Raw genomic sequence first — 13,627 nt, forward strand, 5'->3', positions numbered from 1 at the left:
AAGTGGATATACACACAAGTCATTTTTGAAGTTAATTACTGACTTTGATAACTTTTCAAATATTTAACTTCCTATACATCTACAGTTTGGGTGTTGTATTTTTTTTTTAAGAGTGGACCAGTATATTTTAAAATTAATGCACTTTTATAACAATTGTCAAAAAGAGTAATTTTTTTCAAGTAAAAAGAGTCACTTTTTTCCTTCTCAATGTTAAAATTGTCTAAGATTTTTATGTTCTTTCTAAATGCCCTTTTCTGGAGTAGATGGTATTCAAACAAAAAAGAACTGAATTTCATGTAGTTGAAGGAAGAAATCATTGGAATCAGATACTGCTGCTTTCTATATTCTCTACACAATACATTATGTACAAGTATTGTTTGGAATAGCAAAGACTCCAAACAGCCTGAATGTCCAGCATTAGGGGACTAGTTAAATAAATTATGTCACATTCATTTAATAGAATGCTACATATAGGTTAAAAGAACATGATACATATATGTGTGTAACATGTGCAGCTCTCCAAGGCATATTGTTAAGTGAAAAGGCAATTTAGACACATAGTGTCCAATTTGTTTCTGTGTGTGTATATACACTGGACTTGCATGTGTGCTTGCTTTTAGTTATGTACAGAATATTTTTTGGAAGAGTACACATGAATCTATTAACAGTGGTAACCTCTGCTGAGGGGGATATCCATATGAATGGAAGAGAGAAGCTTCATTATTTATATCCTTCGGTACTGTTTGAATTTTCACCATATGCATGTATTATTTTTTGACTAAAAATTGGTTAAAGTGAAAAATGAGATAAATTGATATGTGCTGATATGGAGGAACCTCAAAGATAAATGAATAGGAAGAAAAGCAGAATACAGAACTGGACAAATGCTACCATTTGTTTTTGTTTTTGTTTTTAAAAAAAACACCACTAACACAGACACTTGTTATATTTAGATAGAAAATTTTTAGAACACCCAAAAAAACCTCACAGTGGTTGCCTCTGGAGAGAAGAACCAAGAGGAGGGAAGGAAGATGAGATTTCATTATATATCTACTTGTAATGTTTGAAATTTTTGCTCTGGGCATGCTTAAATTTTTTTAAATCTAATAAAGAAGTTTACTATAGCTAACAATATTGTATTATATATTTGGAAGTTGCCTAGAGTAGATCTTAAAAGTTCTCAGGAAAAAAAATTTGTAGCTATGTTAAGTAGTGGATTTTGACTAAACTTATTGTGGTGATCATTTCACAATATATACAAATCCCTATGTTGTACACCTAAAACTGGGGGCAAAAAAGAAGCTTACCAAAAAACTACATTTAACATGGTAGTGAGCTCTTTTTCAGTAGAATCATGATTTGGTAGTTTCATATCTGTTCAAGGGTTTTGTTTTTGTTTTTTTTGGGGGGGGAGTCTCCTTTACTTATTTATTTTTATATATGAAATTAGTGTTTGAGGACCAGCATATATAGGTGTATTAGGTTGACTTATCTCTTGCAAGTGAATTTATTTTATTTTCTTTTTTAAAGATTTTATTTATTTATTTGACAGAGAGAGAGACACAGCGAGAGAGGGAACACAAGTAGGGGGAGTGGGAGAGGGAGAAGCAGGCTTCCCGCTGAGCAGGGAGCCCGATATGGGGCTCGATCCCAGGACCCTGGGATCATGACCTGAGCCAAAGACAGATGCTTAATGACTGAGCCACCCAGACTCCCCAAAAGTGAATTTAAACATAAATGATAAAGCAATATCATTGAATACCCAGGGTCACCAATAAAGAATACCTTTATACCCAATCTCAGTCTTTTTTTTCCCCCATATGTGGTAATTAAAAGTTGGTGAAATTTCTTGTTTTATGTAAATGGCAAAGAAAATAACTGGTAAATAAGTGAGTGCTTTAAGCTTCATTAATCTGGGAACTTTTGTTGAGGAAAAAAAAAAAACGTATAAGCGATTTCTCTTAGAGGGTATTATCCCTGGACCAATACAGAAAATCAGGTAAGGAGTACAGTTTCTGAACAGAGAATTTCGTCATAAGAATTAATCTACTTCAGGAATTCTGCTTCTAATGAATTTTCATGTTCTGGACACAAAATATTGAGAGAACTGTGTAATGTATGGTTAATTTGAATACAAATTTGGTTTTCTAAGTAAAACTTCTGTGAGTACGTAGGTTAAGTCTTTGGACTTGAAAGCCAGTGAATTTGATTTTTGGAGGCTAAATAATATGTTGGTTGAGCGAAATTATAAAGCATTAATTTTTCACTGCACTTCCCATCAACACATACTTTTCTCAGAAACTTGTTTAATAGTTATCATTTATCAGGATGGCTGGAGTATCACTAATACAGGAAATGAATGGCTTAGTTATGGACAAGGGGATTTATATGATATGCCAAAGGAAGCTTCCGGTTACTGCTGACTCTTGTGAGGTAAAGAGTAAAAGAACCAGTCTTCGAACCTCCCCTTGTCAGCCAACGTGTATTTACACAAACCTGCCAGCCCACAATAGCTCTTGATCACAATTCATCTCCAGAAGGTATTTTCCTAAACTTAAAATGCGATACCACTATCCTCCTTATCCTCCTCAAGATTTGTGCACTTTCCTCATGTTAGTGATACCCTAATAAAAAAGGAAAAATAAAATTTAAAGATTATTTATTTATTTATTGACACAGAGAGAGAGAGAGACAGTGAGAGAGGGAACACAAGCAGGGGGAGTGGGAGAGGGAGAAGCAGGCTCCTGGCCGAGCAGGGAGCCCGATGCAGGGCTCCATCCCAGGACCCTGGGATCATGACCTGAGCCGAAGGCAGACGCTTAACTACTGAGCCACCTAGGCTCATTGGAAAAATAAATTTTAGAAATAAGGAAATGCTCTTCCAGGTGAAATGCTCTTCTGTCCCAAAAGGGGCCAAACGTTCAATGGAATTGTTGATAGTGAGAGATTTTGGTTGTCGATGTTGTTGTTACATGCTGTTTTCATACTTGAACATGAGTCCCTGTTTGAGGTGGGGTAGTCACAGGGAGGCTTAATCTTGTCACCGTCTGCCATTACAGCTTTAGTGGTATTGGAGGTCTCTATTACTCACAAAGAAAACTCACCACTCTTCAGGATGTTAGAAGTTGTTTCGAGTGTTCAGGCCTGCTAATCTTACCCATAATCTATTCTTTACCATATGTTGTTTTATTTTTACTCTTTGGACTTCCGTAAAACTTTTCTAATGTCTACCCTTAGCCTATAGACCCTGTAGTTCTTTTTTTTTTTTTTAAGATTTTATTTATTTATTTGAGAAAAAGAGAGAGAAGGAGTGCATGAGTGGGAGGAGAGGCAGAGGCAGAGGGAGAGGGAGAAAGAACATCTCAAGCAGATGCTGCGCTGAGCTCAGCGCCCAATGCAGGACTCGATCTCACAACCCAGAGATCATGACCTGAGCCGAAATCAAAATTTGGGCGCTCAACTGACTGAGCCACCCAGGGGCCCCTAGGTCATGTATCCAACTAGCCTTACAGTTTCTCTCAAGAAGAGATGTCAGTAAACTAATTGGGGCATAATAGATCCTAGAATGCATCAGGACTCAAAGTGGGTGCTTAAGTCTACTACAATTTGTTATTTGGGAGAAGAGAACAAAAAAGATGGGAGTTAAGAGCAAGATGAACCATAAGTAATAAAACTGCTACATTCATGTGTAATTATATATATATATATATATTTTAAAGATTATTTATTTTAGATTTTATTTTTTTATTTGACAGAGACACAGCGAGAGAGGGAACACAAGCAGGGGGAGTGGGAGAGGGAGAAGCAGGCTCTCTGCTGAGCAGGGAGCCCGACATGGGGCTCAATCCCAGGACCCTGGGACTATGACCTGAGCCGAAGGCAGACGCTTACGACTAAGCCACCAGGTGCCCCAAGATTTATTTATTTTAGAGAGAGAGAGCATGAGCAGGAGGGGCAGAGGGAGAGGAAGAGAGAATCTCAAGCAGACTCCCCACTCAGTGCCAAGCCCAATGGCAGGGCTCAATCCCACGACCCTGTGATCATGACCTGAGCCAAAACCAAGAGTCAGGTCACTCAACCGACTGCACCACCCAGACACCCCATGTAATTATATATTTTTTGAGGCATTTTCCTCCTGTGAGACTTAAACCATGATGGTGCCAGAAAGGAAATAAATTCTTTAATTAAGCCAGGTCAAAGCTGTATTTGGGTGTGGAGTATGTTGGCTCATTTTATGAAGCGGAGTCAAAAATACCCCAGATCCAAGAAAATCAAACAGAAGGTGCTGGAAAATATTTAATATACCGATCTGACAAAACCCAAAGTTGTACTAAATTTTCTAAGTATGAAATCCATGCCAAAAGGTGTTATTTTAAAAATCACAGCAACAACACTACTAGTAAATTTGAACCTGGGAATTGAACCAGCTCCTTCTTCACGAAATCACTCACCACATTTGGCTTTGTTGATTAGTTCCATACCTAATGGGACTACTAGTATTACTATTATTTATAATAATTTATACTTTTTATTATAGATTTACTTCACCGAAGTAAAGAAAAAACACTAATTAATAGCACATGCCATAAATTCAAGTCATTGGCTGTCATTCAGTATGCTTTGCCTTTGAGTAATGATCATAATTTATAAAGCATACAGATTTGGGGACTGTACAGCTCAGTGGATTAGAACAAGACTTTAGTAATCAGACAAGGTAGGGTCAAAGCCTAACTGCCACTTATGAGTCACTTAATGTGACTTTGGGTAAGTTATGTAATCTCTGTGTCTCAATTTCTTTATCCGAAGCTTTGAGATAATAATATGTCACAGGATTATCTTGAAAATTAAATGAGATAGTACATGAAGAGTCTTGACCTAGAGCCTGTATCCAGTAAGACTTCAGTGAGCTGTTATGTTTTTATTATTGCTGTAACTGACTTTCTCCTCTAAGTCAAAGCATGTTGAGAATTCAGTTGAATAGTTTCATAACAAGAATTAAACACTGAGGGCGCCTGAGTGGCTCAGTTGGTTAAGCGACTGCCTTCGGCTCGGGTCATGATCCTGGAGTCCCGGGATCGAGTCCCGCATCGGGCTCCCTGCTCGGCAGGGAGTCTGCTTCTCCCTCTGACCCTCCTCCCTCTCATGTTCTCTGTCTCTCATTCTCTCTGTCTCAAATAAATAAATAAAATCTTAAAAAAAAAAAAAGAATTAAACACTGAGAATACAGTGGTCCAAGGAAAACAGAACTATGAACCAATAATTCCAGGTTATAATTGCCTGGTTGACATATGATAAATGCGCTTATTTTACAGTATATTTATCCATATATACCAAATACTTAAGTTTACATGTTTTGAATTCTGTCAAAATCTCATTACTATTGAAAATATTCTAACTCAGCAGGCTCCATTTTAGTAACAGTTGAACAATAACAGTGGTAGATGGAATGTGTTGTTATAAAGCCAGAATGATTGCTGACAGGCTATAATTTGCTTTATGAAGTGTGTGTTGTCACATATACAATTATCTGGTTTATATTTGTTGCTGCCAGCTCTCCAGTTTGTTAACATCCAGGAGTTGTGCCCTGTGTGAAACCTAAGAAGGGTTAAAAATCTTAGCATTTTCTGGTGGGGGAGGGGTAGGAACAGAAGGGTTCACTTGGTGGCTACCTTTTTTTTTTCTTTTTCTTTTTTTAAGAACTAGGGTGATGCTACACACTGCAGCCCACCCTACTGGTCAAAATGAAAAACTGCATCATAAAGGACCACTTTTTGGAAGAAGGGGGAAAAAACTTTTCAACTTTCCCAGGGGCATTTTCCTGTCCAACCACGGCCACCCCCTCACTCCTGACAGACGAGGTTCCTTTGGAAATATTATTAAGCTATGCTACCCTTTTGGTTGTAGCATCAAATCAATTTTATTCCATTTCTGATCACTTAGACTGTGCTATTCTCTGCAATGATAACCCAAAAGGTTCTTGAGAAGTCTGTTATTCTCGGTATGTTGAAAATAATACAATTAGTAAACAGTATCATGAGCTAAAAAAACTTAACCTTGGGCTCAATTTATTTCTTGTACATTCGAGATCTTGTTGGAGCAACTTTTTGAAAGAATGATAAATGGGAACTTTCTTTACCTGACCTATCATTTGTTCTGTAGACTTAATGACATTCAGTACATTATACTCACTGCCAGGGCCTTGGGGGGGGGGGAAAGAATATTTATACATTGAGTTATGGCTAGATATAGGAGGGAGAAAAAAGAGATGGGCAGGAAGTCAGACTATAGAGTGGAGAAGAATTTGAGACCTTCACTACACATGGATTAATCACAAGAACTAACCACGCAAATCCAAGTGGATATTTAGAAATCAGTGAAGCCTCTAAGATGTTCTGTGGGAAACACCATACATTTTCTAATGCATGAGTATGTGCAAAATGTTATCTAATTTATAACGGAAGTGTTCACAGAACTTTAGCTTTGGTGTTGCAAATGGGCTCCATAACATATTTACATGGGAGGAACATTTCACATATATGGGCACGTATGTATCCAACCTATTTCTGTAGTTGGTGTTATATTCAATAATTTAGGTGAATGGTTATAATAAGGAATAACAAGCTGCAGTTTTTCCAATCTTGCCTTAGTTCAGCTTTGGGAACTGTATTACTATTAAATTGGCCCATGAAAACCTGGCAATATTAATGCTATCAAGCATGAAAACTAACTGGATTTGGATCAGGGACCTTTATTTATAGCATTTTATTTAGAATTTATTAGTTTAAAGAGGGAGCTGTGTGTCTCATGGGTTCTTAAATATTAAATAGAGTCAGAAGTCATGTGTTCCCTTCCAATGGCAACAATAAAAGCAAAAGCCAAAAAATTGCAGATAATTCTACATTGATTTCAATTTCCTTATTTTATCCCAAGATACTTGAAGTGATAGCAAACCCTGGGAATTTTGAACCATGCCATAGAAACAGTTCGTTGCTGATGTGAATAAAGTCTTTATAACACAGCTCACAATTAATTAGAAGTAAAAGATGATGGCTTCATACTAACATGGAAAAACCGTTGAGCATTTATATGTCGAATAAGCAAACATGTATTTAGTTTTACCTATTTGTTATTGTCCTGTTACTTTTTATGCTTAAACTGCTTTCCACCTTTCTTTTTTTTCATTTCTTTGGTAAAGTTGTCATTATGGCCTGTTTTTGTCTCTAAATGGTACCTGTAAGTTCAGAATCAGATGGGTTTGCTGTGAGTCAAAATAGCTACAACGGGAATATCATCATGGTTCATTTTCCGCCACCCCGTTTTATTTGGAATTGAATTAGGAAATGAAAGTTTTTAGCAGTTTAATTCACTTCTCCATAAAGTTTATGGAGCAGCAACAGCTGGTTGAATCCATGGCAGAAAAATACCAACTTCTAGTGGCCAAGCTATTGTTTCAGAATTAAGGGGGAAACTCATTAACTGTTAATGAAAACACTGGGAATAAAAACAAATAGCACAGAAACCCTCACAAATAATTACCTCACACCTGACACAAAGCTGCTTTATATTTCTGCTCCAAACCTCAGAAATTCCCAACTTATCATTCTATGGAGCATGAATGAAATTGAGTTTGATTCTCAGGAAGGAACAATAGAGAAATCACCCCCCTTATAGGCCCCTCAGTACAATACTCAGTGGAGAACCTGCCACTGAATATACTAAGGAGTGTATCTAGCGCCCAATTCTTATGACACTTAGGATAGAGGAGCAAATTACCAGCTAATAGCAGATGAACCCTTGATATAGTTTTCCCGGATCTTGTTTAGAAATACAAAAAAAAGGGACCAGAGGTAGTGGATGTGATTAATGGAGATATTGTGTGTTAGAATATATATCTGTATAGAAATATATTGATTCTGAGCAAGTTACAATGGGAAAGAGTGTCTCTAGTGGCAAGAGGTCTTGCTTGTGAGAAAGCCACTCTAAGCAATGGAGTTCTAAGCCCTAATTGTAGAGCTGCTGAATGGAAGTGTCTGTCACTATAGTTTGTGATCATTTATGTCTGATCCCACTGGACTACGGTAGTGGTGGCCGCTTGGAACTGCGATTCTCAGAGCTGCAGAGGAATCCAGCGATCACTTGCAGTTATGTTTTAACGGAAAATGATGTTCTAAACTTAAATCCAAAATGACCACAGTAATTGCTGGCTCTCCTATAAAACTTTTCACCCGTGCATCTCGAGTAGTTGTAATCATTTTAATTACACGGAGTGTCTATTTATATAGTGTTATAGGCTTTTTTCTGTGTGTGCCCAAGGGAGTTGGGCCACTCGATGTGACACTAAAAACACTTATAGCAACATTTCCATCATCAGGAACTAATTACGCTTGGATGTAGAACATATTTTTAAACGTTTCCCCCACCACAACCATTTTTTAGTACTAACCCAGGCTCTGTTTTTGCTGCATTGAGTTGTATACCTTTGTTGTTGTATACTTTACAAAGGCATGGTCTTATATTTGGCACAGGGATGGCTGTTAAAAGCCCATCTTGGGTAATTGTTCAGAAACCCTAGGAAACACGCAGAAGTGACTTTTCCATCTGAAGTTGATAAATCGAATGTTAAATCCAGGCAGGTATTTTAGATGAGATTTTTAAAATGGAAACTCTAAATGCAATTGAATGGGATCCTGGAACAGAAAAAGGGCACGTGTTGTGATGAGCACTGGGTGTTATATGCAACTGATGAATCATTGAACACTACATCTAAAACTAATGATATATGTTGGCTAATTGAATTTAAATTAAAAAAAAGAAAAAGAAAAAAACATTAGTGGAAAAATTGGTGAAATCCAAATAACGTCTATAGTTTCTAGTTAATAGCAGTGTACCAATGTTAATTTCTTGGTTTTGACAGAAATACCCTAGTTACATAAGAAGTTGGGGGAAATTGGGTAAAGGGTGTGTTGGAACTCTCTGTACTATCTTTGTAATAATTTCAATAGATCTAAAATTATTCCAAAACAAAATGTTCATTAAAATACAACAAAACAAAGTCCCTCCTGATCGACTTTTTTTTTTTAAAGCCTGGAATGCTAGAACATGTAAGAGTAATTTTGTCAAATTTCTGAAGCAAGCAGAAAACCTTGAGTCTAGAACGACAGTTGATAAATAACGTTCAGTATACCTACAGATGTTAAATTTTACTTGGCAACCCAAATTACTTCCTCTTTTAAAAACAGATTTTGGTGAGGCTCACAATTTTAAAATTCGTTTAACCTCGCAGTTTCAGGTTATCTGCCAAACAGTCCATTTAGATTGTTTTGGTAATATAATTTCAGCGGATTTACAAATTCCACTGATGTAAAATTTGAGTAGTTCAACCCTCAGTCCAGTATTTGAGAATTTTTCTGGTTATAAGGGAAATTTCACAGTGATACTATAAGCATAACTATAATAAGCTTTGTATCCTGATCAGTAGCCTAATAAAGGAGAGGATTTGTTCTGGCTCTGGCCAAGACTGCTGTGTGAGGTTGTTGTTTGTTGTTGTTGTTTCTTTTCCACAATCAAGTCCATACTTTATTTCTAAAGTCCTGTATCTGCAGGTGTTCAACTCAGTTATGGACAAGCTACCTACCACTGAGCATTCATAGAAGAGACTCTTATGATCATCTAATTTATGGAAAGAGAAGGCTACAGCCATTCCCTTTTTATCATTTTATATCCTCCCTATCCTTCCAGTTTAATTGTAGGAAATAAACCTTTAAAGTGAGGCAATACAGATTCTATGTAGGTTGTTTGGTTTCACTGCTCCCTCGTTGAAATCCAGGGCCAAAACTCTACAGTGTTTACTGAGATTAGCATTGGTGATTTCCTTTGGAAATTAGTATTTGAGATAATATTAAATTCAGTTAAAAATCCCCTTTTCATGTTTGTGAAATGAACTGAGCAGCTGTTGGTGTCCTTTTATCAGCAGACTGTACCTCTGTTTGGGGGATTTTAAGGAAAGCCATTTGCAATGCAGAGCCTTTTCTTCCGGTTTCTGAATGATCGAACATCTTCCGTCTGAACCTTTTAAAGTATCATAATAGTATGGGCCACTTCTACAAAATATAATCCAATGTATGTTGAAAACACCCAAAAGGGGTTAGCATTGTTTTAATTGCATAATTCAGTATTGCATATACATTACCTTTCATCAAAGCCATTTTACAGAACAAATATTACCTTCTTAGGGCTTTTACAATTCCTAAGAGGTTGGTTGCATAGGCTGTAAACCAGAATTATAAAGAGAGAACTTTCTTAAGGTTGCAAAGCAAGTATGATTTAAATTGGAATAGAATCCAGCAAAGTCTAGATGCTCTCTGTTTTTAAGTCTCTTAGTTTTCAGAGAAGGAAAGAATACTGACCTGTTACATTGTATTATGTATAGGTTAACCTTTTGTGTGACTTATTCTGTTCCATTTGGAAATATAAAGAGAAACAGGCATTCAGGGTAAAGGTTACAATTAATGGAAGACAGTATATATGAATATGTGTTTATATAGCTGTGTTTTCATTTTAAGTGTGATGGAGAAGTTTCTCTCTGGGTGGCAAGAGGTCTCCCCACTCTATGGTAACGGTTTCTAAGTTCTAGTTAGTTACCTGAGTGGAAAATTTCCCATCCAGGTAAGTTTGTTCTTATTTATCTATTTCTCATATGTTTATGGATAGCGGCCACGTCCATCAAGTTAAAGATATATCTTTCGGAGGAGGGCAGGGATGAGTATCAGAAGACATCTACAAAGAGCTTTATAAAGATGTCCAAAGTATGATTTTATTTTCCTTCTTTTTTGTCCCTCAGGGGGAGACCAAGCTGAAAGTTACCTTGGACAGGACAGCTCTGATGATAATCAGAGTGGAACTCACCGCCCTTCTCTCACATCCGATGCCCCTTTTTTGCCTGATTATCGGGATGAGGGTGAGTGTCATCTTCCTGGATTTTGGGTTGATCATGCTGCTTTGTTACTTTTTGTCTTAGTGTTTTTGCCTTTCGTCATGTTGAACCAAGCTGACTTCAGTGGGTTTTCTGTATTGGTAATCACTAGTTTGCAAAAAAACAACTATTTGTTTCATTGTGGTGCTGATCCTTCTAGGTAATTCAATACTTCTGAAGCTAATGTATTTAGGGAAACACTAATTCCATACTGGAGCAGGAAGACATCATTATTGATCTTTTTATAAGAACTGCAGCTCAAAAGCTAAGAGGACGTCTTAAGATTGCACGGCCCAGTCCACCATCTTTCAGATTTCTTAGTTTCACAGAGTTGCCTGAGAATCAGAGCTTTCATTTAGTGATTATTGGATTATTGATTTATTGTGGATTATTTGAGGCCATTGAGCTCATCATATCATAATAAGATACAATTTTAACCCATGCTTCTCACATATCCCTTTCTGACCATATTGGTGTTGTTCAAGGGGAAAGGGAAGCCACAAGAACCACAATGTAAATCTTCCTGGAGCATTAATTTTACTTGAAGATTTGGGAGTGGGAGGAGTTAAATAATTCAACTGATATAAACATTACTTTTATATTACAAACACATTGGTATGTAATAGAGCGGGGTGCAAAATGTACATGAATTTTTAAGATACATGAATATAAAATTTTTGGCTTGGTGGCTGCCAGTTTCTGGCTCAGGCTCAGATATCCCAAGGGTGGGGGCTCACTGTGTCTCTTCTGGCATCTGGCCACTGGAACAGATGGCTTGATCATCACTGATGCACACGGTTATCTTACCAAAGTCTCTCTTGTGCCTTTTCGGTGGGGGAAAAGGGTAGACAAGCTACTAAACTAAATATTAAATTGGAAGCATATTATTCACTTAGGGATTGGGAGTAGAGTTGGTAAGCTCTTCCTTATTTCTTTTTATTAGTCTGTAATCTTTCAATTTATTTTTCTTTCAAATTTCCCTATGACTTTGGCATTTTCCAGGAGTTCATAATCCCTAATTCCTTTCTCTTTTTAACTTATCCACTAATTCTTTTTTTTCTTAAGTTTTTATTTAAATTCCAGTTAGTTAGCATACAGTGTAATATTAGTTCACTCGTCCGTTAATTCTTATTTCATTTAGCCCTTTTGGCGATTCAGATTTTCTCCCTTTCATTGAATTAATAACCTCCACTTCAGAACTATGGATTCCGTCATACAGAAACATTTTATTTTGCTTGAGCTTTTTTAGAAACTGGCCCTTGCAATTTAGGATCTGTATATTGATTCAAGTGTACACTAAAAACATTGTTTGGATTGCAAGCTTAATAATTACACTGGTAGTTTATTAATAATTTTAGAAAATTAACAGTGCAAAACCAACCTTTCATTTGTTTTTGATTAATCCAATGCCTGACAGAATTAGAACAATAGTACCTCATTGATCCATAGGTCACTTATTTGGTATTTCCAACTTTCCCAGACACCGCTGAGAACACAGTAAGTAAGCCAGAAGGACCTCTAAGTGGAAATGGATGTTCTTGAGTGCTGTGTTAACACTTCCATACCATATTCTTGGGAAAGCCCCTGAGGCCTTCACTGGAGATTCCTCTTTTTACACATTTCTAACCATTACAGTGGTTTGATTTCTCAAACCCATAATAGGATGAAACATCAAATTTAGAAGAAGAGGCACTTTAGAGGCATCAATTAACAAATAATATTGAGGTGAGAAACAGGAAAACAACTAAAAATTTATGCAGAAAAAAAATAAAATTTATATGGGAACTCAAAAACATAACATTCTGGGGCCATATCATATTGTAGAGAGAAACTAAGAGCTCAGTACCTTTAATAAAGTAAAACTTTTCAGCTAGCATTTATTAAGCACTTACTATGTACCTGGCATCTGTGTTCTAAGTATTTTGCATCTATCATCATTTAATCCTGAGAATAGCCCTGAGAGGTAGATAGTAAGATTATCCTCATTTTACAGAGAAGGAAACAGAGACCCAGGGAAGTTAACCTCTCTAGGATCACACAGCTAGTAAGCAGTAATGCCAGGATTTATAACTACATAGTCTAGTTCTGGAACCTCTGCTCTTAACCACCCTACTGTCTTTACCACTATCCTTATCTGGATTATCAAAAAAGATGGATTCATGTTCCAGACATTTTAGTTAAGACTATACAGATACATAGTTTGCTTAAAAGTATTTTCATTAAAAAGTTTAAATTTAAAAAAATATATAGTGTTGAAAGAGGTAAGCCTAGTATCTGGAAAATTCCAAAGTGGAAACTTTGCTCCATTATGGTTCCTCATAAGAGAGGAGCTAACTAGATTAGTAATATTAAATTCTTACTTCATAGCTTTTAATTTTTAGTTTCAATTATAAAAGTTAAGAGAATTCTCAAAGTGAAACAGTCAATGATAGCGGTAGGAATAGATTGTTTATGTGTTAAAAATTTGTAGGATGATGTTTATTTTTACAAAGTATTATTTATTTTATTTAAAATTTCACTTTTTAAAGCTTTAATTTAAATTCCAGTTAGTTAACATGCACTGTAATATTAGTTTCAGGTGTACAATATAGTGGTTCAACACTTCCATACAACACCCATCGCTCATCACGACAGGTGCACTCCTTAATCCCCTTC

The 13,627-nt window shown here is 36.4% G+C and overlaps 1 protein-coding gene across 1 annotated transcript in view; it reads left to right on the top strand.

Annotated features, from left to right (window-relative positions):
• Positions 1-13,627, top strand: part of SKAP1 (src kinase associated phosphoprotein 1) — a 276,017-nt gene that overhangs the window by 63,195 nt on the left and 199,195 nt on the right. The window contains exon 4 of the mRNA XM_021704310.1: positions 10,841-10,957. Within this exon, the coding sequence (XP_021559985.1) occupies positions 10,841-10,957 (117 nt within the window). The remainder of the gene's footprint in view (positions 1-10,840; positions 10,958-13,627) is intronic.

This window comes from Neomonachus schauinslandi, chromosome 15 (assembly GCF_002201575.2).
Source record: "Neomonachus schauinslandi chromosome 15, ASM220157v2, whole genome shotgun sequence".
In the NCBI taxonomy this organism is placed as follows: domain Eukaryota; kingdom Metazoa; phylum Chordata; class Mammalia; order Carnivora; family Phocidae; genus Neomonachus; species Neomonachus schauinslandi.